This window comes from Phaseolus vulgaris, chromosome 2, assembly GCF_051622355.1.
Source record: "Phaseolus vulgaris cultivar YP4 chromosome 2, ASM5162235v1, whole genome shotgun sequence".
NCBI lineage: Eukaryota > Viridiplantae > Streptophyta > Magnoliopsida > Fabales > Fabaceae > Phaseolus > Phaseolus vulgaris.
In genome coordinates this window covers 47,982,754-48,007,323 of record NC_143499.1, presented here as the reverse complement: position 1 = coordinate 48,007,323, position 24,570 = coordinate 47,982,754, and the positions used below count along the sequence as shown (strand labels likewise).

At 30.5% G+C, this 24,570-nt stretch overlaps 2 protein-coding genes across 5 annotated transcripts; both read right to left on the bottom strand.

The window, feature by feature from the left end:
- Positions 1 to 5,834: 5,834 nt before the first annotated feature.
- LOC137812813 (NAC domain-containing protein 75) lies at positions 5,835 to 12,299 on the bottom strand. Of its 4 annotated transcripts, XR_016518897.1 has the most exons (8): positions 12,000 to 12,138; positions 11,178 to 11,465; positions 10,686 to 10,863; positions 9,582 to 10,159; positions 8,939 to 9,103; positions 8,452 to 8,730; positions 7,349 to 7,441; positions 6,287 to 6,591 (listed from the first exon to the last, which is right to left on the bottom strand). XR_016518897.1 is itself a non-coding variant. In XM_068615030.2 (7 exons), exons 2-7 carry the CDS (start codon positions 11,301 to 11,303, stop codon positions 6,502 to 6,504), a joined length of 1,344 nt encoding a protein of 447 aa, XP_068471131.1. In that variant the 5' UTR covers positions 11,304 to 11,465; positions 12,000 to 12,299; the 3' UTR covers positions 5,835 to 6,501. The 4 variants fall into 4 exon arrangements, 3 of the variants coding, with proteins under 3 accessions (XP_068471131.1, XP_068471132.1, XP_068471133.1); XM_068615030.2 differs by lacking the exon at positions 8,939 to 9,103 and having other exon boundaries at positions 5,835 to 6,591; positions 12,000 to 12,299; XM_068615031.2 differs by lacking the exon at positions 8,939 to 9,103 and having other exon boundaries at positions 5,835 to 6,591; positions 11,825 to 12,012.
- Positions 12,300 to 17,941: 5,642 nt separating this feature from the next.
- Positions 17,942 to 24,144, bottom strand: LOC137812811 (mitochondrial-processing peptidase subunit alpha). The gene is made up of 13 exons (XM_068615028.2): positions 23,931 to 24,144; positions 23,293 to 23,541; positions 22,884 to 23,180; positions 21,743 to 21,910; positions 21,470 to 21,637; positions 21,303 to 21,383; positions 21,067 to 21,133; positions 20,764 to 20,861; positions 19,830 to 19,902; positions 19,161 to 19,231; positions 18,990 to 19,039; positions 18,273 to 18,385; positions 17,942 to 18,173 (listed from the first exon to the last, which is right to left on the bottom strand). The coding sequence occupies exons 1-13, from the start codon at positions 23,967 to 23,969 to the stop codon at positions 18,121 to 18,123; spliced, it is 1,527 nt and encodes a 508-aa protein (XP_068471129.1). The 5' UTR covers positions 23,970 to 24,144; the 3' UTR covers positions 17,942 to 18,120.
- Between the last annotated feature and the right edge of the window lie 426 nt (positions 24,145 to 24,570).

Genomic DNA, 24,570 nt, shown 5'->3' with positions numbered 1-24,570 from the left:
TCATTAGGATTCATGAAAGAAGGATAACTAAACAAACTTCTCATTAAGGACAACAATTTATATTCTGGATTACCGCCCAGTATGCATATTATGATATTACCCTTTTACCTGAAACAAATTAATTTGGGCTTAACATATTATTTTTTACCATATCAAGAACTTCCACCTTGTCATTTTTCAAAATTTTCAAAATTACATTCTATTCTTGATTTGAAAATCTGAAATTCAAAGAATATAATTCAAAAATTAAAATCTCATTTAAAAAAAGTAAATATAGAATACAAAAAGTAATTTCAGAAAAGAAAATCCAAAACATAAAATCTGAAAATGCATTTCAGAAAAGATTTTCAAAATTCAGAAATGTGTTTAAGAAATCTAAAGGAATTATTTTTTATTCTCACCACTTTATTTATGGTCATTTTCATCATTTTGTAAGGGTATTTTCATTATTTCACTAGAATTGGGTGTAGGTCCAAATTGATATGCTGTAGGAAGAATTTGCTTATTTTTGAAGGCAAGTTCTCACCCCACTTCATACCTTCTTTGTGCACCTCCATCTTAATTGTATAAAGTCGGTTTTAACATCTTTAAATTTTTTAAATAATTTTAAATGAAGCATAACCTCACATTTTGAACTAACCTAAGTTACACCTCCACATCTCCATACTTTTATTTCAACCGCAACACTTCTATTCTTCTTTAACCACAATGTTTGAGAGAGCAGTTCCATCATTTGACATATTTTAATTTACTCCATAAGATAAATCAACACTTACATGAGGACTTTGGTCTCTTGTAGTTAGAAGTTTTTCTTCAGGCAACGTCGTCGCATAAATTCTATCAAGAAAATAACTATTGCTGCACTTGTAATGGTTCCATGAAATTGTGTTAGAACCAAAATTTTCTTCTATAGTGTGATTTTTTTTTTTTTTAGTTTTATACTTCATTTTTGCACCTCGATAATTTTTTTTGTGGCTTCTGAATCGTACAATAAGGAGACGCTAACACCAATAAAACACCACAAAATTTACTTCAACCACCAACGTTCACCATAAGTTACCACCAACCACTACAAGCAACCATCATCAATTAATAAATGAAGAAAAAAAACATCACACTCTACTCCGAATAGTATTGTTGGAATAAAAAAAAAATGAAGGTGCGAATGTATGGAGGTCTGTGGAGAATTTGACATTTTGAAACATTGTACATACGGAAAGGTCCAAGATCGTTTATTTTTTTGTTCACAAGATGAAAATACATCGCATAATCGCTTTTAGGATTAATATGCAAACAAAAAACATGTTGCAGTTGAACAATAAGGCCTAATATTAAACTGTGCAACTTCTTCCCGTTTTATTAAAAAAATTAGTTGTTAGATTTTGTTGCCCTTAAAATAAGTTTATTTCCAAAACAGCTTATAGTATTTAGATTACTATTGGAATGTTTGACTACACCTTTTCCAAATGGATTACGCTTTAAGAGGAAGAACCAACAGTTAAGATCTTTGAAACATTAATTATGATAGACAATTATGGAAGCAAATTCTTTTTGTTCATTGAATGTAAATATAAAATAACCATCTTATGTATATACTATGTTAGAAATTTAAGGAGAGTTGAAGGTGTTACATTGAGTATAGATGAAAAGAATGAAAATATGAAGAAATACTAACAAACATAATGTTGTATCTTTATTTATTATACAAGTATGTTTGTAGATTATTAATGCAGAACACACTTCTCTGAATTACTAGATTAACTAGTGCACCTTAGTTAGATGTTTCTAAAGTAAAACTTCATAGCTTAGTAAATAGAGGGAGCTAGTGCAAGGGAAGCATGCCAACACGAAAGGCAACATGGCTTGGGAAACACTTTAGCATCAGCTACAACCCACCGTAGCAATAATTGCAGTGCTCATTTTCCAAACCAGATGCATAGCAATAGGGTATGATACCACTTTACACTACTAAATCCATGGGTAAAGCCAATGTGATTGTGTTCATGATCCATTTTTTTCTGACTGTTTGGTGTATTAAAAAGAGTTATCAAATGATGAAGGGCTTTTGGACATGAAGGGAAAAAAAAATTTATAGGAAAACTTGCTATTCAACTTGGTTATAGTTTTTTTTTATCAACAAGAACCAGATATATTAAACAAACTAACTTAAAAAGTGGTCTAATTCTCATACAGAGCAATAAAGGTAAGAACACAATTTTCCATAACAAACAAAATTCAAAAGAAATCGTCCACTGCCTACCCCAACACTATCCATTAAAGAGAATAGAAAGATCAATTCGCCGTCCTAATAATAACATTAAATCAAATGCATACATGTCAGAAGTTCTAGACACCAGCTAGAAAAAAGAGAAACTCACCTTTGAGGAAATCCAAGATCAAACGTTAACATGTGTCAAATAAAAAACTTCAGAATGATCAACAACTTTTTCTTTAAATAAATAATTAAAAGAAGCAGTTGGTGGGTCTTTGAAAGAATATGAAAGAGCATGATGTTGTTATATTCGTCCTTGCACTAGCACCATTCCTCCTGCGACTTCTTTACGGGACCAAATCTATGGCATACCAAGAAACCATAATATTGGCAGTACTCTTATACTCTCTCCATTTATGCTCCTTTCAAAAGCATCCAAAATCTTCCATAAAGCCAAAGATCTCCTCTCTTTAAACTCTAACTTATGGAACGGATACTTCCTCTTCCTAATTTCACATTAACTCATCCTCTCTTTCTATCTTGTTTTTTTAATACTGTTACAACATCTATCTAAGAGCAATAGTTTAAAGATTCTCCTACCATTTCATTGTAAGAGAGATCCAAAGTTATAAGAATATTTTTTTATCAGTAAAATGAATAAATAAATATACCTCAACACTTATACAAAATTTTCTTTAATCTCCTTATTCTAACATATAAACCTCACATGTAATACGTTCATATATGAATATAAATCATTACAAAACTCGTTCTAATCTCTCTAATAGTTACATAAACACCTAGTAATTTTTAACATATCTCATAGTAAAATGAGCTATAGGAATCGTATCTCGTTTCACACGATCATATATACTTGAGAGTGAATAAAATTATATATAATTATTATGGCTTGTCTTTTTCTGTCTTACACACTGATACAAAGTATGGTAGCTAAGAGTTTGGGTATATATGGCACACAGTTATTAAAAAAGAGTAGAAGAATAAAAGAAGCTAAAAAGTTTATTCTTGTCTTGACATTTTCTATTCACTCCTGTCTTTATTCCCTTGAGAAACTACTATGAAGTTACCCTCTCTTTATTGCATGCATGTCCCTTTAAAGCAATAACATATATACTAGTTTTTCTCTCTTTCTCTCTCTAAGATGAGATAAGCACATCTTTACCCTAATAACATAGCAGGAAAAGATCGAATCTTATTGAGAATAAAGCAAAAAAGACATGTTTGTCTCCTAGTATCACTCTCTTTCTGAAAAACTAAATAAGAAAATGAAGAGAAGGTGAGGTATATAAAATGTGAAAAGTGCATAGTGTTGAATAAGAAATTAAATTTCCCTCCTTAATTCCCTGAATATGACAGACAGAAGCCGTACATGCCTTGGGAAAGTAAATGCAGCTTCAATCATTAATTGGCAGAAGTTAATTGATGATTTGGTAAGTGGTGTCTGCAATTTAGAGAATGAATGCGTTTGTATTCAAACACAGAGGACTACTCTTGCTCAGTTGAGGGACCCATCAAAACTAAAAGATATTCTTCAAACTCATCTCCTAAAGCAAATTTTCTTTTTCTTAGGCAAACATCACCACCAGTAAAAGGTTCAGAGAAGCAGCGATTTCCCGCAGATTTCTGAACATGCTCGTTTCGCAAAAACACCATGTTCCTAATCGTGAATGCACCAGATGTCGACATACAAATTATTCATCAGAATTACTATTCAAGATAATTGCTTATTTAATGAAAGAGTTCTTCTTCAACAAGTTTTTGGTTCTTTGATTGGGCCTGATGGCGGTGGCCTGATAAGGTCAACAAATATTCTCGAAATGGCTTTGATACCATGTTAAAAGGTGAGCTTTAAGCCTAACTCAATCCCATAAAACCGGTTCATGAGATGAGGGTTGCACCCACTTTTATACGATGAAATGTCTTAATCTCTAGTCGATGTGGGATCTCCAACAAATTTCAAGTCGTTTTTTAGCTAGTTGTGACATAATAGGTAGTTGAGATTTTCTTGAAGTGTATGTCTCTTTTGTTCTATAAGAAGGTTAGATCACCCTTATAAGAAATTTGTTGTGGTTGAATATAAATTTTATTGAATTTGAGTGAATTTAATTAATTTTTATTATTGAATTTTACTTTTTCCTTCATTTATTATATGGTTTAATAATCTTATATGCATATTATTAACATATTATGTTTTAGATGAGAAAGATACATTAAATCACTAAAATTAAACCAATTTAATTCATGTCTAATATATTTCAAGTACCAATTAACTTGGTTCCTTATGTATATTTAATTTAGTTATTAAAATCAACTAGCTATAATAGCATATTTCTTCAAATCTACCAACTTAGTTAAATATGTTAAACTTGTTATGGAAATTAGTCGAATTTGTCAACATAATGACAAATGTGGGTCATATTTGCGTTGAGTTTTATTTTCAAATTTCACTTTAAAACTCTTATTTTTTAACATAAAAGATAGTAAAAAGTAATCAACATAATAAAACGAAATTTGCTTTAATTTTTTGATTTTATAAAAGTACTTAAAAATAGGAAACAAAACAAAAGGAATTGATGTTTTATAATTAAAAGTGAGAATAGAAAACATATTTTCAAGCAAAAAGTTTTATACATAATCCATTTTAAGTTTGGCCTAATCTTGAAAGATTTGAGTAGTTCGTATCACATTTTAAGTTCAAACTTACATAATAAAAAAAAAGTCTCTAGTTTTTAAAGAAGAGTCCTAAATATGTATTTTTTAACATGCTTTTTTTTAAAATAATACAAAAATCAAGAGATTCAATAAATATAAAGTAAAGCCTCACTAAAGTTTATAGTTTTAAATATTTTTTCAATCAATAATAAAAAGTATATTATTAACCTTTTGGAATAATTTTAGAAAGAAAAAAATCTATTATGACACTACAAGAAAATTATTAAATAAAAATAAGTTTTAGAGACAAAAAATAATTAGTTACCCTATTAACTAAATTAGATACTATTTAGAGACTAAAAAAATTATTGATATCTAAAATAATTTCTATTATTCATAAAATTGATAAATTAGTTTTTAAATTAATATTTAATTAGCTACTAAAATTTTAGTTATTAATTACTTCACATTTTAAAGTTGGTAAGTAAAATCTAGATAGTGATTTTCTTAGGGTGAAGTAAACTGTATACAAGGGCACGAAATCAATACAAATTGCTCACTTTGGGGGATGGAGTTATATATTTATTCTATTATAAATTTAACACTTCCTAACTGACAAATAATTCAAATATTTTTGTAACAAACTTTGAACACAAAAATTATTTGTAAAAATAAATAAAGTGAAATTAGTTTGAACTTTCCAAACAACCCAAAATGAGCAACTGTGACTTGACAAGCAATTTGAATTCTGAGTGAAGAACCCTAGTGTCATAACCTTGGTCCTTGCAGCACTAGCTAGCATGAGGTTCCCTAAAGTTCTCGATAAGAAATTGTATAAGAAAAGCAAAAGTTATATGATTCCTCTCTAGCCTTTAAAAATGTGGAAAGAAGAAGAAAGTGAAACCCTACGACAAACAGTACATATTCACAGCACATAAGAGAAATGATGTAAGAAAACAAATCATGTTTAAGCTAAATTCTTTGGTAAAATTGGTCAAATGCATACAGTATGAAAAATTTACGAATCGTTGGTAGAAGATTCTCAAACAACGAACTTAAATGGTTCAATGTAAAAATATCATCTTATCTTAAACTATATACGGAATACCTAATATATATATATATATATATATATAGCACGAGCAAAACCAGGTGGTCCTGAGTTTGCTGAACCTCATTGGTATGAATATTTCTTGTGCGAAAGAGAGGGAAAGTGAACTAATACAAACATCTTAAAACAATAAAATAATGTGAATATTAAGAGGGATGATACTGTAATCATATTAGTGATGATTTTTATGCAGCAGGGTGCATATATCTTTGTTTCTTTGGTCGTTCTCCCTCACCATGTGTCAGGAGGGAGAGCAGCTTTGTCTGGATTTCTTTTCTTTTCCCTTTTTTCTTTCTCCCTTTCTTTCCAATTTCTTCCGTTGCACACAGTTAATTCCCATGAGAGCCACCAAAAGCTTATCATAAACTTGCAGCATTGGAAGATGAAAGAAAATGAGCAAGCCACGGATCTGATTAATTGGGGTTGATGTATGCTTCAAGCATTAATGATGACCACAATGATGTTGTCTTGTTTGTGGTTTTTTTTTGTTTATTTTCTTTTGTACTCATGAATGATCGTGCAGGTTACCAGGGTCTGGCCAGAAAGAAGAATATTTCAACCATTCAGCTTCTTGTTGGTTAGTAATGGATGACTCCTGCAACCAAAATGCAAATAATGAGAAGATTAGGTTTTGTTTTGTTAAATGAAATATATTCTCATGCCTTTCCACCTCATAGTCAAAGTCACTGAGAACTTCTTTCCTAACAAGGATAGGTTGCCAAAAAAAGATATTTAAGTCACTATCACCTTTTCCAATATCTCCTTCTTATAGCAGAAATTGAAAATTTTCAAACAAAATAGCATTAGCAGCAGTGCTTCCACCATGGGAGAAAATGTTATAGCAGAAGAGTTTTTCTATGGTGTAAGGAAAGATATTCTACTGTTAAGATATGCAAAACATAATGAGAACAGTAAAAGGTAATAAAGAGAAAAGATATGAAGGCTTAAAGTCTTTGCAATTCAAATTAAAAATGTTAAATTTCTTTTAATTATTTCAAGTTATATCAAAACTTGAACACAGTATTTATTTGACACCATTGTAGGCCTCTTTACATCGTTATAACAACAGCAAAAAATAATATATATTAAATTGAGTTATTTAGTTAAATTATTGAATATAAAATGAGTTATAGAATGGAAGTAAAAAAAATCATGAGGTCTGAAGTAATCAGAATACTTTTCCTGTTTCTCTTTTTCACAAATGAATCATGTTATAACACATTTCTCTCTCTTCTCTTCCTATCACTCTTAAATTTCTCCATTATTTATTCTTGAGCCTCCTTTTCTCTCTCCCTAGTCCCATTCTGGCAAACAAAGTTGATATATTTGAGAGTCAAAAGGGTCTTAATTACCTCTTTGATATCAGTTGAGGTGCAGCCCATGATGAGTTCCTCCAAACCAGACGCAGACCTTCCTCCTAGTTTATGATGGTGTTGCTGCTGTTGCTGCCATGTGGATGTACATATTATACATTCATTAAAAAAAGACAAAAATCAATTCAAACCCCACATCTCAATCATCATGTTTCAACACCAGTCCAAAATTGAAAAGACACTTCCATGCTCCTAATTTTGCTAAACACTTGTATAAACTCCACAGTTAGTGAATCAGCCTCGTGCAACACACACACACACACACATATATATATATATATATATATATATATGTGGCTTACTACCATTTCTAGAGATCACTATAATCCAACCCTTATAAGATCAGAATACAAACATAACCTACAAATAAATAAACACATAACAGCATATCAGAATTCCATAAAATCCTCAAATCCAGAAAGTCCAAAACAAATACCATTCTTCATAAAATCCTTTCTTTGACAAATGTGATTTGAGACAGTACCAACACCTTTTTTTTTTTCTTTTAAAACAAATCTGTCAGTTATTTATTACCTATCTATATTTTAGAAAACATTCTTACTGTAATGTATTTTGACTAACTTTTTCTTTATATTTAATTACTCATTGGATCTTTATATTTATATAACTTTTACGTTTTAATTCTTATCCTTAAAAGTTAAGTATTTTAATTTTTATAATTTATTTTATATTTTTTTTAGTTTTCACAATTTACACAACTCAAACAAAAATATTAAAACTAAAGTAATTTTTAAATGTAAAGACTAAAATATGAAAAAATTGTAGATAGAAAGGCTAAATGAGTATTTATCTTTTCTAAATTTTCATTAAAGACGAAAGTTAATAATATTTTTTTAAATTTAGAAACTAAATAATATTTGCATATTTGAAAGATTCAGGTGGAGAATTTTTTTAAAAATAAAAACTTTAGTTAAAGATTATTATGTAATTTGTTTAGTTATATTTAATTACAGTGACACTTAGTTACAGTGACACTTTAAGTAACCAAAAATTTAGTGAGAAAAATATTATAAGCAAGGAAGAGCAGTGATCTTTTAACTTGTGGATTGGGTGATAATTACCTGGAAATTTTCATTTTGAAGCATGATTGTGGAGACATGGTAGGAGTTGTCATCTAGGATGATGGATGCATGGTGAAGGGGTGGAGGAGAGATGATGGTGGAGATGGGATGCGAAGGCCTACTGATATGGAAGGCTGTGGTTGCAATTTGTTGGTGCGCATGCTGATTTTGCTGCTGTTGTTGATGATGATGTGCTACAATGTTATGTCCTTCATGTACTTCCTCACACGACCTTGATGCTTGCACTTCTCTTCCTGTGGAAGCTTCTCCTATTCCAACCTGCAATGGTCATCATCATCATCATCTGAATTTCCAAACCATCACCAAATATTTCATGGAACTAACTAGATTTCTAGCTAGCTAGCTAGTCTTTTCAACCTCTTTTCTTTTCTTTTCTTTTTGAGCCTCTATAGATAGCTCCAACAATCAACATGCATGCATGTGACCCAAATTCATTGTTCAATAATTCATTAGCATATAAAGTTACCTTTTTAAGGTGGGTATGGTTGGCTGACGCTGATTTATTATCAGGCCAGGTCCATTCAATTTTATGCTGTTTATGCAAGCAAGGTTTATGTCAACGCCTTCCCCGTAACCTTTCATGTTCTTTCACCTTTTGGTACAACTCATTTTACCAAACGTACGCTCAAATCTGATAAATTTTTTATGCAGTAAGATACTCACTTTTACATCAGACTAAAATAGATAAATCCTACTCATCATAACCATAAATATTCAAGATTTAAGTGAAGCATCATGTTCATTAATTTCTCCTAGGCGCCTATAAATGAATGTTTCCTAATACGTGTGGCTTATACATACAAGGAAAGTTTCAGGTTAAGGTTTCGTATTGAATCCCGTAAAAGATACTTTCAACGACTTTCTCGTTTTCTAATTGATCTCTAAAATCCGTCATATATATGTACTTAATTAATAATTAGTAATAGGATTACAGATTGGTGTATAAATTTTAAGTTTTTTTTAGATGAAAAGGTAGACAGTTAGAATTTTTTTAAAATATATGTCTTATCATCCTAAAGTGATCACTATCATTTATTATATCTTTTCTTCTGATAAATAAAATACATACAAGGAAGAGTTTGCAGTGCATATGAGGTGTATGTGTGTACCTCATCGAAGCTTTTTCTGAATGGAATGAAGCTAAAATGGTCGGATTTGAGTTGTTGAATGTCCAAGGCAGTGTTGAAGGGTGTTATTTGAGGGACTCCAATGATAGCAGACATTTCATCTCTGTGAGTGACAACTTCCTTAGAAGAACAACTCCCACTTCCACTGTCTCTTCTTCCACTAGTGTTGCCTTGTTGTTCTCCACTTCCTTCACCAGTTGTGGCACTTCTATCTGTCCAATTGCATTGCCTCGGTTGTGTCTGGTAGAATATCTTCGACACCACAAGCTCTCCCTCTTTTTCTTCCTCGTGCTGACCCAGATGGTACTGGTGCATCACCCAGTTCGTCTTTTCAGGTTTTCTGTTCTTCCCGAAGTTGGTGTAGAGCACTAGAATCTTCTTGCAACCCTTTTGTGTGCCATTCACCATCACTGGTCTGGTCTTACCTGTCTTGTGCCATCGGGTTTCCCCTCCTTGCAAGTCGCATTCGTTTTGAATCTTTCTCCTCTTTCGTGTCCCTGTTGTGTAAGCCTTTGAGGGCCTGTGGAAGAAGTGTCTGCTTAAGCCATCTCTTGTCACTCCTGAAAAACCATAATCAAAGTTAGGTCAACTTAGGTGACCTGTAACACAAAACCTTTTTGACTTATATATCCAAGTCTTGCACAGATTTCAAGGCAGATTTTCTGCTGTTCAACACAAAATATCAAAATAGATAAACTAAACCTTTATGTTTTCATGGATGCATATATTTCGTACTCACAAAAAAAAGTAGCCTGAGTGGAGAAGAGAAAGAGTTAGAGGCTATTTCAATGTTATTGTCGAAAAATATTAATAATATATTTTCTAGCATATTCTTGCTGAGATTTGTTAAAAATATTATAACTTTGGGAACTATTGTAATTCTTTATATTTTATAGCTTTTTAATAAATTTTAACTGATAACAAAAAAATGTGTTAAAAAAATACATTAAAATTCTTTTATATAAAATTTGTATGTTATGACATTATTATATAATTTAACATCACAGTTTTAAGTAATAAAAATCATCTAATACGAAAAAATATTTATTAATAATATACTTGTGTTTATTATTTGAGTATTTCAACCTGGAAGTTTCTCAGGATGGGTGTAACAAATCCCGTCTTCTCCTTCAATGGTGGGAATGAACTCATCTATCAATGGGTGTGATTTCATGTTCTTTGCTTCAACTTTGGCTTCAAGATGTTCTATGAGTTCTTGGTCCGTTGGATCAAACTTCACTCCTGCTGGAAGACCTAGCCAGTCCTGCAGTTCCCATTGAAATTGAAATTAAAACCAAGAAAGCAAAAGGGTGAAGATGATTAAGAAGAGTAGAAGAGAGAGAACACAGAGAAGAAAAAAAGTTGAACAACCCAAAAACTTTAGCAATAGGCTAATTAATAGGTAACGGAGAAAAGGGATACCGATACAGCATTAAATTAATTGAACTAGTCCAATGATAACACTGCCGTAAACATGTGAATATGGTATTCTTTTGTCTTGTGATTCTTCTTCATTTTGTCAAAGGCTTTTCGTTGAAGGCAAGAATATTACTCAGATTTAATTTTTCTTTTCCGTACCGGCTTCCCTTCAAATTTGTGACCACAACCAGGGCACTGTTTCGATCCACACAGTTGATGTTCTTCCAGCTTTGCATCTATGAGATCAGAGCTCCTAACACAACTCAAGTTCCTCATCTTATTCATGCCTGCTTCCTTTGTGATGGATGTGTTTTGATGTTGCTATCTCTCTTGATCAAACCTTCTGAAGCTTTCAATTGGATTTCTCTTACTATGGAACACTCCACAACCATGCATCTCTCTCTTTTATATAACCAAATCTCGATTCAGATCACAACAAAAACTTTCCTGAAAAATCAAGAGAACAAATTGGATGGCATGTTACAATCACATCACTGACTTGAAAGAGAAAATACGAACAGTTAATATATAATAAGAAGTGGGATTTGGCTTTCCCAAGTTTGTGAACTGCCATCAAGAAATAGATGGTTGATCAGGCGATGATTCAATTCAGAAACTAGCTTAAGAATAATTACCATTAATATTTTTTTATCAGCAATAAACAATATAGTAATTCAAACTCATATACAAAGAAACAAGAAAACAAGAAGAAGCTAACAAAACAAATCTTTTCAAAGTACAACCTTGCCAAAAACAGAAGAATTGCCAGCATAAACTCTAAACAAAAAGATTAAGAAAATAAAAACCTTAAGCATAGACAAAGGGAAAAACATGATTGAAAACGTTAATTCTGAAGCGTATGGTGTGGCTATTTCAAGGAATAAATGAAATTCATAGGTGTGAGGATGAGAGTGTGAATTGTGAGAGGAGAAAGAAGGAGGAAAAAAGAGGGAAGTGTTGGAGTAGAGCTGAGATATAAACCTGCTTTAACCATGGAAAACAGCAGAATTCCCTCTAGGTAGCCACTTTAACTGAAACTAAGTGAGAAAAAATAATAAAGGAAAAGTTGTCCTCTTGGAACACAGAAGCAACTTTAAGGCTTTGCTGATTTATGAAGCGCATATATGTTGGCGGTTTATTATAGATAAAGAAAGAGAGAGAGACGAAGAAACAGGATAAAAGAAAGAAAACCCGGTTCGTTTTTTCTTTCTTTCTAACTAATCTTCTCTCCTTTATCTTAGACATTCATCCTAATACACTGTAGCCACCCTACACCTTTCTATTTCACCCTTGACTGCAAAAGCAATAAAGCAATTAACGGCCACACACCTCTTATTATAATCAAGGAAACCTATTTAGAATCAAAAATAATATAATTAAATTAAAAACTGATATAGGTTATAAGTTCATCACCTTTTTTTATTAATAACAGTATGTTATAATCTAATATAGTAATGCTATGGTTTTTTTTAATCAAAATAGTTACAGTTTATTCTGACCCTCTCACGTGAAAACTCACATTCTGATTTTTAGGTTAGAATTTGACATGGTTAGATGTAAAATCAGAGTTTACGTGTCAGTGTGACAAAGCTTGGAAGAAAGAGTATAAGACAACATGGGCAGAGTTAACAGTTTCATTATTCTGCCATAACAGACTAATGTGAGAGTGCGATAAAGCCAAAAAAAATGTTGTGGGAAATAGAGAATGAGAGGAAAAGGATGATAGAAACTCACATGGGTTTTGAGGTGGAGTGCAGATCATGATGCTTTCGCCATGAATGTTTTGCGCACACACGCAGCGAGAGAGAGAGAGAGAGAGAGAGAGATATGCGTGGACAGTATTACTTGATAATCAAGGAAAATGAGCAAACGTACTTGATGGACCACCACCTTCTCTTCTAATTAATTACTTCAACATATCTCACACAAATCGCATTTCAAAACATAAAAACACGCGAGTGATAAATAAAAATCTTGGAGCACAGAATTTTGCTAACATGACAATTAAGTAAAGTGTATAGTGGTAGTTAGGTTTATACCATTAATGCTTGCACACACACAAAAAGGACATATATATACATGAAGCTTGGACTAGAAGCAGCCAATAATTTACTGTTATTGTTGCAGAAAACTAAACTAATGGATGGTTATAAATTTTTATGAGTACTATTATGTCCCCTCTTTTTTTGTCATGATCTTTGCCGGCTGTGTTATTTCTATTCAGGGGTTGTCTAAAGTATTGGTCAGAGGCACACAACTTGTGTAGTTTCACATAATGCAAGTTAAGAACTACAACAAGTTGATTTGGAGCATTGTGTGGGTCCAGGGTTCAGCATGAGAATCTTTGGCCCTGATAAAAGTAACATAATCAGATGATGGTTAGATTTCACGTTTATAACTACTACATTCTTTGGTGTAGTCAAGATAAAAATGATGGAGGGGCCCTAATGATGTTTTCAGTGTACATAGACTGCGATGATGCCTCCTTGTCTTGCCAAAATTTCAAGCTCTGATTTGATCTCATGGACCTGAAAATGAGGAGATGGATCAGAATTTTCACCAAAGATATCATTTCACAGTTCCTAAATCATTTTTCTTTTATAAAACAAAATAATATATACAAAAACCATTTAGAAATGATCTAACACATATACAAAAGACTAAAACAGTGTATAAGGTAATCTTTCAGATAACTTCACTCCAAACCTGAAAAAAACACAATCAGATAAACCGAGAAAAGGCAAACCATAGAACTACAGTCCCTAGAGTGTGGAATATATCCTATCTTAAGGGTAGATCTAGAAGTGAATTAAACTTGGCCCTAGCAATTAGCAAAAGGTGGCAAAAATATTCTCAAACATCGTTTCAAATATTTCTCTTTTTCACTACAATTTAAGTGAAAGAAAGAGAACTATAAATTGCTTTATTATCCGTTAAATTGACTTTTGACGAACCTAGCCATGGAGCCCACATGTTCCAGAGTTCCACCCTGGTTCGCGATTTCAATGCATAAATATTCCACTGTTTATAATATTTTGTTACTTATATAATACAGTTCCACCAGAATATAATCGTGTATGCTAGTTTTAGTAATTATACTCGGAGGATTTAGTTTTATACATATTCCAAAACATTCTTCCTTTTCTGCATAATTCATCGTCTTTAGGAATATTTCTTGTATGAGTACAATTCTTGGTCCTCTGTATATGTATATTCCATATTATTTTTTCGAAAACAAAGATTTAATTAGTATTTAACTATATATAAATATTTTGTGAACTTAACAATTCGTGCACTTGTTAAATATTATGAGTATTTATATATAGTATCCTTCCATTTGGTGGTCTACGTTGTTTATTCAATTATAAAAATGTAATTATTTTAACAACCAATAGAGGTATTATTAGCATCATTAATTAATCTAATATGGGAGACAAAAAAGTTGCATCATGAGGGTGCTCATAAAATAAGTATAGAGTAATTATTTAGAAGATAAATAAAAATAAGAAAACATTGCAAGACAGCAAAGCAGTGAATACCAAGTTGGAGACACATTCATCTAATGTTGAGCATTGGATCTGTGTTATGAGAAATAATATAATCGTTAATTATTATGTCATATTTACGTCTCAGTTAAAATTTTATATTATTATACTTAATAATTATATAGAGAAATTTTCCTTATAATTATTATTTTATATTTTATATAGAGAAGCTTTCCTTATAATTATTATTTTTGATACTAGTATAGTCATAAAGTAATAGCAAGGATAGAATTCGTTTATGCTCTCTTTCAATTGAGGTAAAAAAATTAGAAAATTGGGATGTTTGATGTGAGGGAAGGTAAATTAACACTACAAAAGAAAATCATTAAATAGAAATCAATTTTAAAGACAAAAAATAATTAGTTGTTATAGTGACTAGATTAGATACAATTTTAGAAACTAAAAAAAATGATTTTTAAATTAGTTTGTATTATTGTTAAATGGTTTCTAAATTGATATCTATTTAGCTACCAAGTTTTTCTACCAAATTTAGAATCTAAATAATTGGTAGTTAAAATCTTGATAGTTAATTATATACCAATTTAGAAACTATTTAACAATAATATAAACTAATTTAGAAACAAAAAATCCTTAGTCTCTAATCTAGTCACTGTAACAACTAATTATTTTTATTTGTTTAAAATTGATTTCTATTTTATGATTTTGTAGTATAAGAATTAATTTGAGTTGAAAGTGAGTGGACAACATGTGAGAAATATAATTGATTTAGTTGAAAATATTATTAAAAGTAATTGTGTTTATATTAAGTTGTAATGTTTATATGAATAATTTAATTTAGACATGTTTGGGTGTTTAGTTATGATTACTTCTAAGATGAAGATCGGATTGATAGAAAAAAATTATTATTTAAATAGATTAAGTATTTAAACTTTATGATGAAAAAAAAGGAAGACTAAAAAAGTAACTCTTCAAATTCTCTAATGCAAATTAGGTATTTGGTATCAATAATATAATTTTAAAAAAAATAATTAAAAGAATTGATATGGGAGATTATAATTTAAAACTAATAACTCATATTTACCTATTCTCATTTTATTATATCCTCAATAATTAATCAATTTAGAAGTTTATTATGTTATTAATTACCGCAAATAGGACAGTGGCTTTAGTCTTTATAAGTAAATTATACTATTTAAAAATTTTCATTTATGAAAATGTGCCATATAGTTTATGTTTCGAGATAATGTCCTTTTTTTTATCATCATGAAAATAAGAACACACATTTTCATAAATGAAAGACAAAGAAATAAATCATTTTTGAGTGATTAAAATTGAATGTATTTTTTTATTATAAAGAAATTTAAAATTATTTAATTTTTAATTATAAAACTAAGGAGTAGATTGGTAATTTTACATCTAAAAAGAATTATTTTTTCAATATAATTCAAATGAAATATGTAACAACTAAAATTTTAACTTCATAATTAAAATAAATATTTATACTAATCATATTTATTATATATGTTTTAAAATAGTAAATATTGAATTAATCTGTTAATTTGTTCAGTTATTGATTTAATTTTTTTATATTGAAGTTTTGAAAGTTACAAACAAACATTTAATCGAGTAGCATACGTTACCAATAGATTAAAATGTAATTTAATTTATTAGAAATATAAATTAATCAAATAAATAAATTAATATAAGTTTGACTACGCATATTTAACTAATTTTTATAAATAAACAATATATTACATGTACTACTTTGTATTTTTAAATATTTTTCAATTTAAAATAATTGATTACAAAATTTATTAGTGTGTGTATATATATACATACAAAACATACAAAATTTAGATTTTGTATAAACCGTGTGAAATGTGTGTTATTTGTTGTTGATGGTGTGAACAAAACTTTTCTTTTCTTATAATGTGTCTAAAAATATAAAATATATGTTTAGGGAGTGCTCTGTCGGCAATGGGAAAGAAAATATACTTATGACTTCTGTTTTTTCTTAAAAGGAAAAGCTGTAAATAATTTAATCCATTTATGAATTGCTTTGACATGGACATCTTCTCCACTTTCCTTGTCAGGTGTAATTCTTTGTTGGGTAAAAGATTTTTTTATGAAACTTCATTAAGGAGAACAACTTTATCACATTCTAGACTTATGTTAGAGATAGTTATTTGATTGGATTTATAATCCACAAATAATGTAAATTTATTTTATATGGTGATTTATGATTGAATAATAATGTAAAATGATTTAATATTGTTGATATTACACCTTAAAAATAAGAATCTTATTTTTTTTAATATTTCAATCTCAAATTCGAGAGATAACATCGTTAGATCAATCATCACATTTGAAATATTGTTTGTTTTGAAAATCAGTGTTCGTCACGATTTTATCTTTTGTTTTGAAAATCAGTGTTCGTCACGATTTTATCTTTAAAAACGCTTCGATTGTATATAAATTATCTTTAATATTCGACTTTTGAACATATTGACGGAAACATTTAATAACTATCTTTATGGTTTACAAAAGAATGAAAAAAGGTTTTGATAACTACAAAAGTGGGTATGACCCCATGAAATATGCAAAAGATTATCTCATACTTGAAAACTTCCTTCTATTTTACTCACCAAAATATTGTTTTGACCAATTGGAACAAGGTACCTTCTCAGCAACGTGTTACAAGTACAACAACAGGAAGAATAACAACACATACATGACGGAGTTTGGCAGGAAACTGTTGAATAGTTATTGCCCAAATGTTTCTCATAAAAATTACTACTTTTCTTGTATCGATAATTTTTTAATGTAAGTGGTTAACTACGGTTGTGATATGTGCAGAAAAAATCGAGAATTTTCTTTTTTTGAGTTTAGAATTGAAGGTTGAAATGTCTCTTGAAACACACATATATAAGAATAAAACATTTATCAACTTGCTGTTGTTTTCTATTGTTCTGGGTAATGATGTTTACCACAACTTGTAATAATAATGAAAACAAGGGTGGTGTACTATAAAGAAGACAGCAAAAATAATATGACAATAGTTGTTTTTCCATCAACCTGGCTAAGATTGAAATTTAGTTCAGGAAATAATGCAGTAGAAAATTATAAAAGAAACAACACCTTCTAAACACAATGAAGTAAACCAAAAATCAGAAATTATTGTTCACATCTTACAAGAAACATCAAAACAACCATTTATTATTATTGTGAGTGTGAAGCCTTTCTTTCAAAAAGTTGTCAAATTATTATAACTTTTTAACAAAAATTAAATTAATTTTTTAAACTAGCAATGCCCGATGAAGCTAACTGAAGTAAAAAAAAACATAGATTTTATACTTTCTAAATTTCTTCAAAAAGACGAGTTAATGATTTGGTTTATAATCCAAAATAATCCAGCAGTTGGAAGTTCAATCCAAAAAATATTCTCTTACGTCAATGTTTTATATACCGAGAAACAATAGTTTTGCTCGCTAATTTATTGCCTACAACAACAACAATTAGGATAATTTTACACCTTTTAATAGTACAAGACTTCTTGCATGACAAGAAAAGAGTAAATAAGATGGATGGAAATAATCTCATTTGGAAAGGAACTTGCTGCTCACTGATTCATAACTTGGAACGTAGAGAACTGCATGAAGATACAGAGAAATCAAGAACAGCCTTTCGAAAAATAATGAAATATATAAACCATCAAGAAGAATTCATAAAACAAAACAATGAAATATACCATCTCCATATGATGCCATTGTCAGAGGAGAAGAAATGAGTTTCTGCGAAATTGAAGAAATATCCTTCAAGGTTACTTCGTCCACTGCCTTTAAAAAATCCTCCAGAGGTTTCCTGAATAGGAAAAAATACATACTTTAACTAAAGGCACTAACATTTCAAGTATACAAATCCTAGTTATGAACTAACTGCTACCATTCTCTATTCTTTTTAATGAAAATTTCAAAACTATCACTACAAGAAAATCATTAAATAGAAACTAATTTTAGAGACAAAAAATAATTAGGTGTTATAATGACTAAATTAAAGATCATTTTAGAGACTAAAAAATTATTGATTTCTAAATTAGTTTCTATTATTGATAAATAGTTTCTAAATTGGTATCTAAGCTACCAAAGTTTTAACTATCAATTATTTAGATTCTAAATTTGGTAGCAAATTTAGACACGATTAGTTCATAATAGACAGATCTTTTATCTCCTATCTAAGAATACTCTAGCAATGGCCAAGATAAGTTCTTTCTTTGACACGATACCATCTCAAATACTAATTTTATTTTTTTTAAAGTTCACCTCAGTGTCTTTAAACTTGTCGCTAAAGAAAATGAAATTCAGAAGAGGAAACAAACAACTAAAAAATCAGTACATAATGAATATCACTGACGTAATTAGTAAGCTTAAATTAGCAGCAAATTTAGAATTCCCTTCATGATACATACCTCTCACCATATGTCAAAACTTGTCTTCCTATATCTTCAGAAACAACCATCTAAAAAAAGGTTCAGTTTAGTACTGAGTAGACAGTTACCGAAAAAACATAATAAAAATTTAAAAAACATTTGCTATTGTAGTTTCCAGATAAAACTTTAATTTGAGGTACATTTACTTACTCTAGATTCCAAATTCATCAAAATTGCAGATTTGGTAGCTTGTTTGGCTCGATCCAGTTGGACCTGTTCAACTACAGATAGAGCAAAAGCATAAGTATAAAACTATCAATATAGAAGAAATAGAGATGAAAGAAATGGAAGAAAGGGGGATGGCACTGAAAATATACTGTTGATTTGAAAGGAGAAGGGTTCCCCCCTAAATTGGCTGTGAAAGAGAGGGGTGAAAGAATTGATCTGTTTTTTTTTTTGGCTTTAATTTCGTAAAAAATTAAATAAATCATCAATATATAATATAAAAAATTGAAGAATAATTTTATATTAAGAAAAAAGTAATGAACTAACAGTAATTTTTTAACTAGCACAAAAATATTTTTCAAACTTCACTTATTTGTTTCTACTCTTTTTCCATTGACCTCTCATGACGAAAAAAGGTCAAGTTATTTTTTAGTTTTTCAATTAAGCCAAATAATTCATCCATTAGAAGTCTTTTGTTTGTAATTCATCTAAACAAACAAACAAAAAAAATCACTTTTTTCCGTATTTTATCCATTTTCACTTTACTTCTCTTATTTCTATCTTTTTTATTTCTTCTCCTCTATTATACTTCTAATACAACTGAGCTTAAATTAAGATAATAAGCAAATACTAGTTAAAAGCATAACAACCAACCTTTTCCATGAGTAGCAACAGCAAGAATCTCATTAGCAGTTATATCAATGGCTTTTGATACAATATCTGAGTTCTGACACAAAGACAAATGGAGTCAGATCAGACTACTAAAAAGAATGGTGTAGTAGATGGCACAGACAGTCATAAGAACAAGGAACCGATCAAATGGATCACATCCATCACACACACACACACACACACACATATATATAAACTCAACAATTTCCAGCAATGTGGCCAGTAAATAAGTCTGCATAATGCAAAGTGGGGAATGCTAATTTTGGAATGAAAAACTGGCAGGAAAAAAATGTGATAAGGTTGAAAATAAACAGCTTCACACTTTTAATAGTGAATAACTTTAGTTTGAAAATAAGTTTTATTTCAACCTCTATTTTTCTACCTACTTTCCAACAACTAAACACAAAGTACAGCTTCATTCTTGTCACCAGTTTATGCAAAGATCTAGGCGTAGCATGTGGCATATAAGTTGTGGGTATAGATATTTATATTACTATACCGTAGAGATTCCTCACAATAATTCTTTTAAAATATATCTATATACACATATAGAAACCATGAAATTTTGGTTCTAGAGTTTCACATCAAGGGTTTAATAAAACCACTCTTAATTACTATACATATAAAAATTGAGTCACAAATATCCGTCCTTCCAATATATCCAAAAACTCATGATTTCATGATGGACTAGGTATTTCAATACATCCAGAAAAACATAATTTCATAATGGATGTATTCGGAGGGGCTTACTGTTGTAACTTGGGTACTGTTAATTAATATTACTAAACATATAAAAAATGACTTACAAATATATTCGGTCTTCAAAAATATCCAAAAAACATAAGTTCATAATGAACAGGTCTTTCATATCCAAAAATTCATGATTAAATAATGTACAGTATTTAAAGGGGCTTACTGTTGTAACTTGGATGCCAAAAATGCCAGTGTCATTATAAATATTGTTGAAGGCTGAAATTGAATGAAATTGTGGATATTGGTTCAGAACATTGAGATCTGCACATCATCAAACCAAGAATGTTGAGGTAATAATCAAAAGAACACAGCCTTTGGAGAGGAGCACGTGAACTTAGTTACAAAAAAAATTGTGGCAACAAAGAAAAGTGAGTAGAAAAACTATATATCAAATATTGACTATCATTCTTTGTTCATAGCTTCAACTACAAACTAAGAATAGATTGAGTATTTCAAGATAACTTACATAGCCGTGAATACATCCCTTTACCAGGACCACCAGCTGAGAATGATCCACCACCTCCCAACAACATCTATAGTAAAATGACATAGTACAGTTAAATAAAAATTTAAATAACAAAAACATTACTGAAAATCATAAACATACTCTAAAAAACCATCAGAAATATTTTTAGCCACCTTAAAATAAGGAAAACAATTTCAAGTGAAAAAAATCAAGTAAATATATGACATTATCAAAACCTGAAGAACAGTCAAAACCATAGCATCCTTCAACTTATGCCAGCCACCAGGAAGTTCAAATGCTAGAGCAAAATGGGTCCTCTGCTCATTCAAGGAACGATAGACTTTCAGCCCAAAAATTAAAAACCCGATGTGTGAACAGAAGCTATATTTTTTCAATTGCATACCCCTGTTTCACTTTGACATCGATAATCGCCCCCAGTATATACTGATTTTGGCTCCTCTGGACGCGGGCCACTCGGTAAATCGGACAAGAGAGGCTCTGCAACAGATAACAATTCCTCATGTTCAACACCAGAAGCTGCAAGTACTAAGCGAGGTGCTGTATAGTTCTCCTGATATTTCATAAAAGTTTGTCTTATAAGAAAGGTAAAGAACAACTTATAAAAAGAATCTACAAATTATGAAAAATTATTAAATAATATTTAAACATTACTTACAGCAACAAACTCCTCCAGAATTGTACCATTCAGTCTATTTATGGCTGATTCTGAAGCTAAAAGAGGATTTGCCAAGGCACCAGAAAAACCAGCAGAATGAATTGCTTCTAAAAGCAAGTCTTGAGGATTTTTGGAAGCTTCACCAATCTCAGCCTTTACTTTGAGAAGCTGCAATTAATAAGGGAATTTTGTTTTCAAAGAAACCATTAGACATTTAATGTAAGCCCTAAGTGCTAATAGATAAAAAAAATCTGCTAATTATTATTAACTGACTTTTTAATGTATTTACTATCAAATATGTTTCTAGTAAACTGATTTATCAATCTTCTGACAGTCTCATTGAATTTAAAAGGATAATATATCATCTGAATACAAAGTTTTATGATTATACCAGAAGATAACTATCAACCTTCTAACTGTCTCATTGAGTTTAACTTTTTTTTCTGAGCATAAGATATATAGTTTGCAAATTATATATCTGACCATACAGGCAAACTCACATAGAGGCATGTTAGTAATTTCTCATCCATTCCAATCTAATTTACAAATTAAGATGATCCTATCGAAAAATAGGAAATAAACCTATAATTTAAAAATAATTCTTAAAAAAATAATAATAATAATAATATGAAGTTAAGTTAAATGTTCCCAATTGTGTAAATTAAAATTAATGTTTCAACCAATATGATCACGGTAAAAAAAAATATGATCATATTCCCACGATAAACCGGTAGAAGTCCCATTTGAAAAAACACAAAATCAATCATTTATCCCCATTTAAACCATAGACCAGCAATTGGGGTATGTGAACTAGTATGACAATGAATATTTAGTTTGACAATTAGATTATTGGTAGCAAGAGGAACTAAGTAAGCCAACACAAACATGTGTAAGAGGATAGGCTCTGGTTTTGCATTTACAACTATTTTTATTAATATAATTTTCCTTTCAAGTTCTTTTTCCAGTTTTATGATCACGTCCATCATAAACATACAGCTTATTTATGGGTCACCATCAGCTACTACTAGAGTGTATAAGTTATTACACTGATTTCAAATTATTAGGTTTCCTGCTTTTCAAATTTCCTGTCTAACTATGTTGGAAACCATCCAGAAAGTATAAAAAACAATGTAGAAAGTACCTGCTCGTTAACCTCCCAATCAAGAAAAGCAGGATTCCTCACACAATCAACAAGAAGTTCCACCATTTCAGGAACATATGTCTTCAAAGCATCAAAAGTATAACCCATCTGTTCTCTAGAAGCCGAGGCCTGCACATTGCCACCAATTGCCTCTACTTCACGGACCACACGAAAGTGACTTCGGTTTCTAGTGGTTTTGAAAGCCATTCGTTCGAGCAAATGTGTAGCCCCTAAACTTATTGGACTCTCATATATTGAACCACAGTCTACGTATAAACCTATTGATGCCGTGGGAGTCTGAAGAACAAAGAATTCAGATCAATTTATTTCAATTTTAGACCTCTTACATACATGTGTGTGTAGATGGATAGATATACATATTAAATGATATAAAATCAATCATTCATACCGCGGATGTTTCAGAGGCCACTTTGACTCCATTGGGGAGTGTAGTGATAATAGTTTTACCCGGTGCAACATAATCTGGCAATGGAGGAGAAGGTACAACACCTGGAAGCGGAAAATCAAGCGGTGTAGCAGAACTGGATCGGTCGCCGGTGAGCCATCCAAACAAACCACCCAAACCAGAGGAGGATTGTTTGGTGGCAACGGAACTTGAACTTGCAAATCTGACAGGCAACCTGCTGCATGAACGGGCCTATCAAAAATAAAAAACTATCAGACAATCACTTCAAACCAAACTCATAATCTAAAACTTGTAGGCACAGGAAATCAAATGAATAATAACGTTTAACCAAAATACGAATGAATCATAGAAAAATGGTGTGAAAAAATATAAATTGTTTCAGATTTTTCGCTACGAGCTAAAGCGATTAACAGGAATTCCGCGCTCATAGACAAGTGAATTTCAATCCTAATTGAGAAGCCATTAAACAGAGTACTAGAATGGAGGGAGTAGTCAATGGAAGAAAAAAACAAGATTCGATTTAGTTCGTAATTAAAAGAAAGTGCGTATAAGGGTGAGATCTAGGGCATAACAATAATAGCAATTAACATTTGAAAGGGAAAGAGAAGAAAGATACGAACCCTAATGATCCTGAGGCGTGAAGCAACGTTCCTGTACATGACTGATCAACAGTTCAAAACCACTTGAATATTTGACTCTGGTAGGCTTAGAGTTAGAGAAGAGAAACAAATTATTCGAGGTTTCCGACATGGAGGTTTGGGTATTGCTACACGCTTTTGAACAATGGGCCCCAGCCACAAGCAAGCCCATAACATTACGGCAATTTCTTCCTGCACCATATCAATTCTAACCTGCACCTATCATTTTTTAAAATTTCCAAAATTACCTTTATTTCAGATTTTAAAAAATCTGGAATAATAAAAATAATTTAAAAATAAATAAAAAATACATTCTAGATAAAAAAATCCAGAGAATAAAATTAAAAATGCATTTCGAATAAATATTTTCGGAATTCAAAAAAGGTTTTGGATATCTAAATCCAAAATATTTCCAGATAAAAAATCTAGAAGTAACTTTATTTACACTCTTTTTTTTTAAGGTTATTTTCGTCATTTTCTTAAGAACATTTTTATCATTTTAAATACAAGTTGGATGCATGTTGGAATTGATATGGTACAAGGCGTTATGTTACGACTTTTTCTGCTGCCTTTCTATATTTTTCTTCCTACACCCCTAATTTTTTAAAATACTAAAATTACC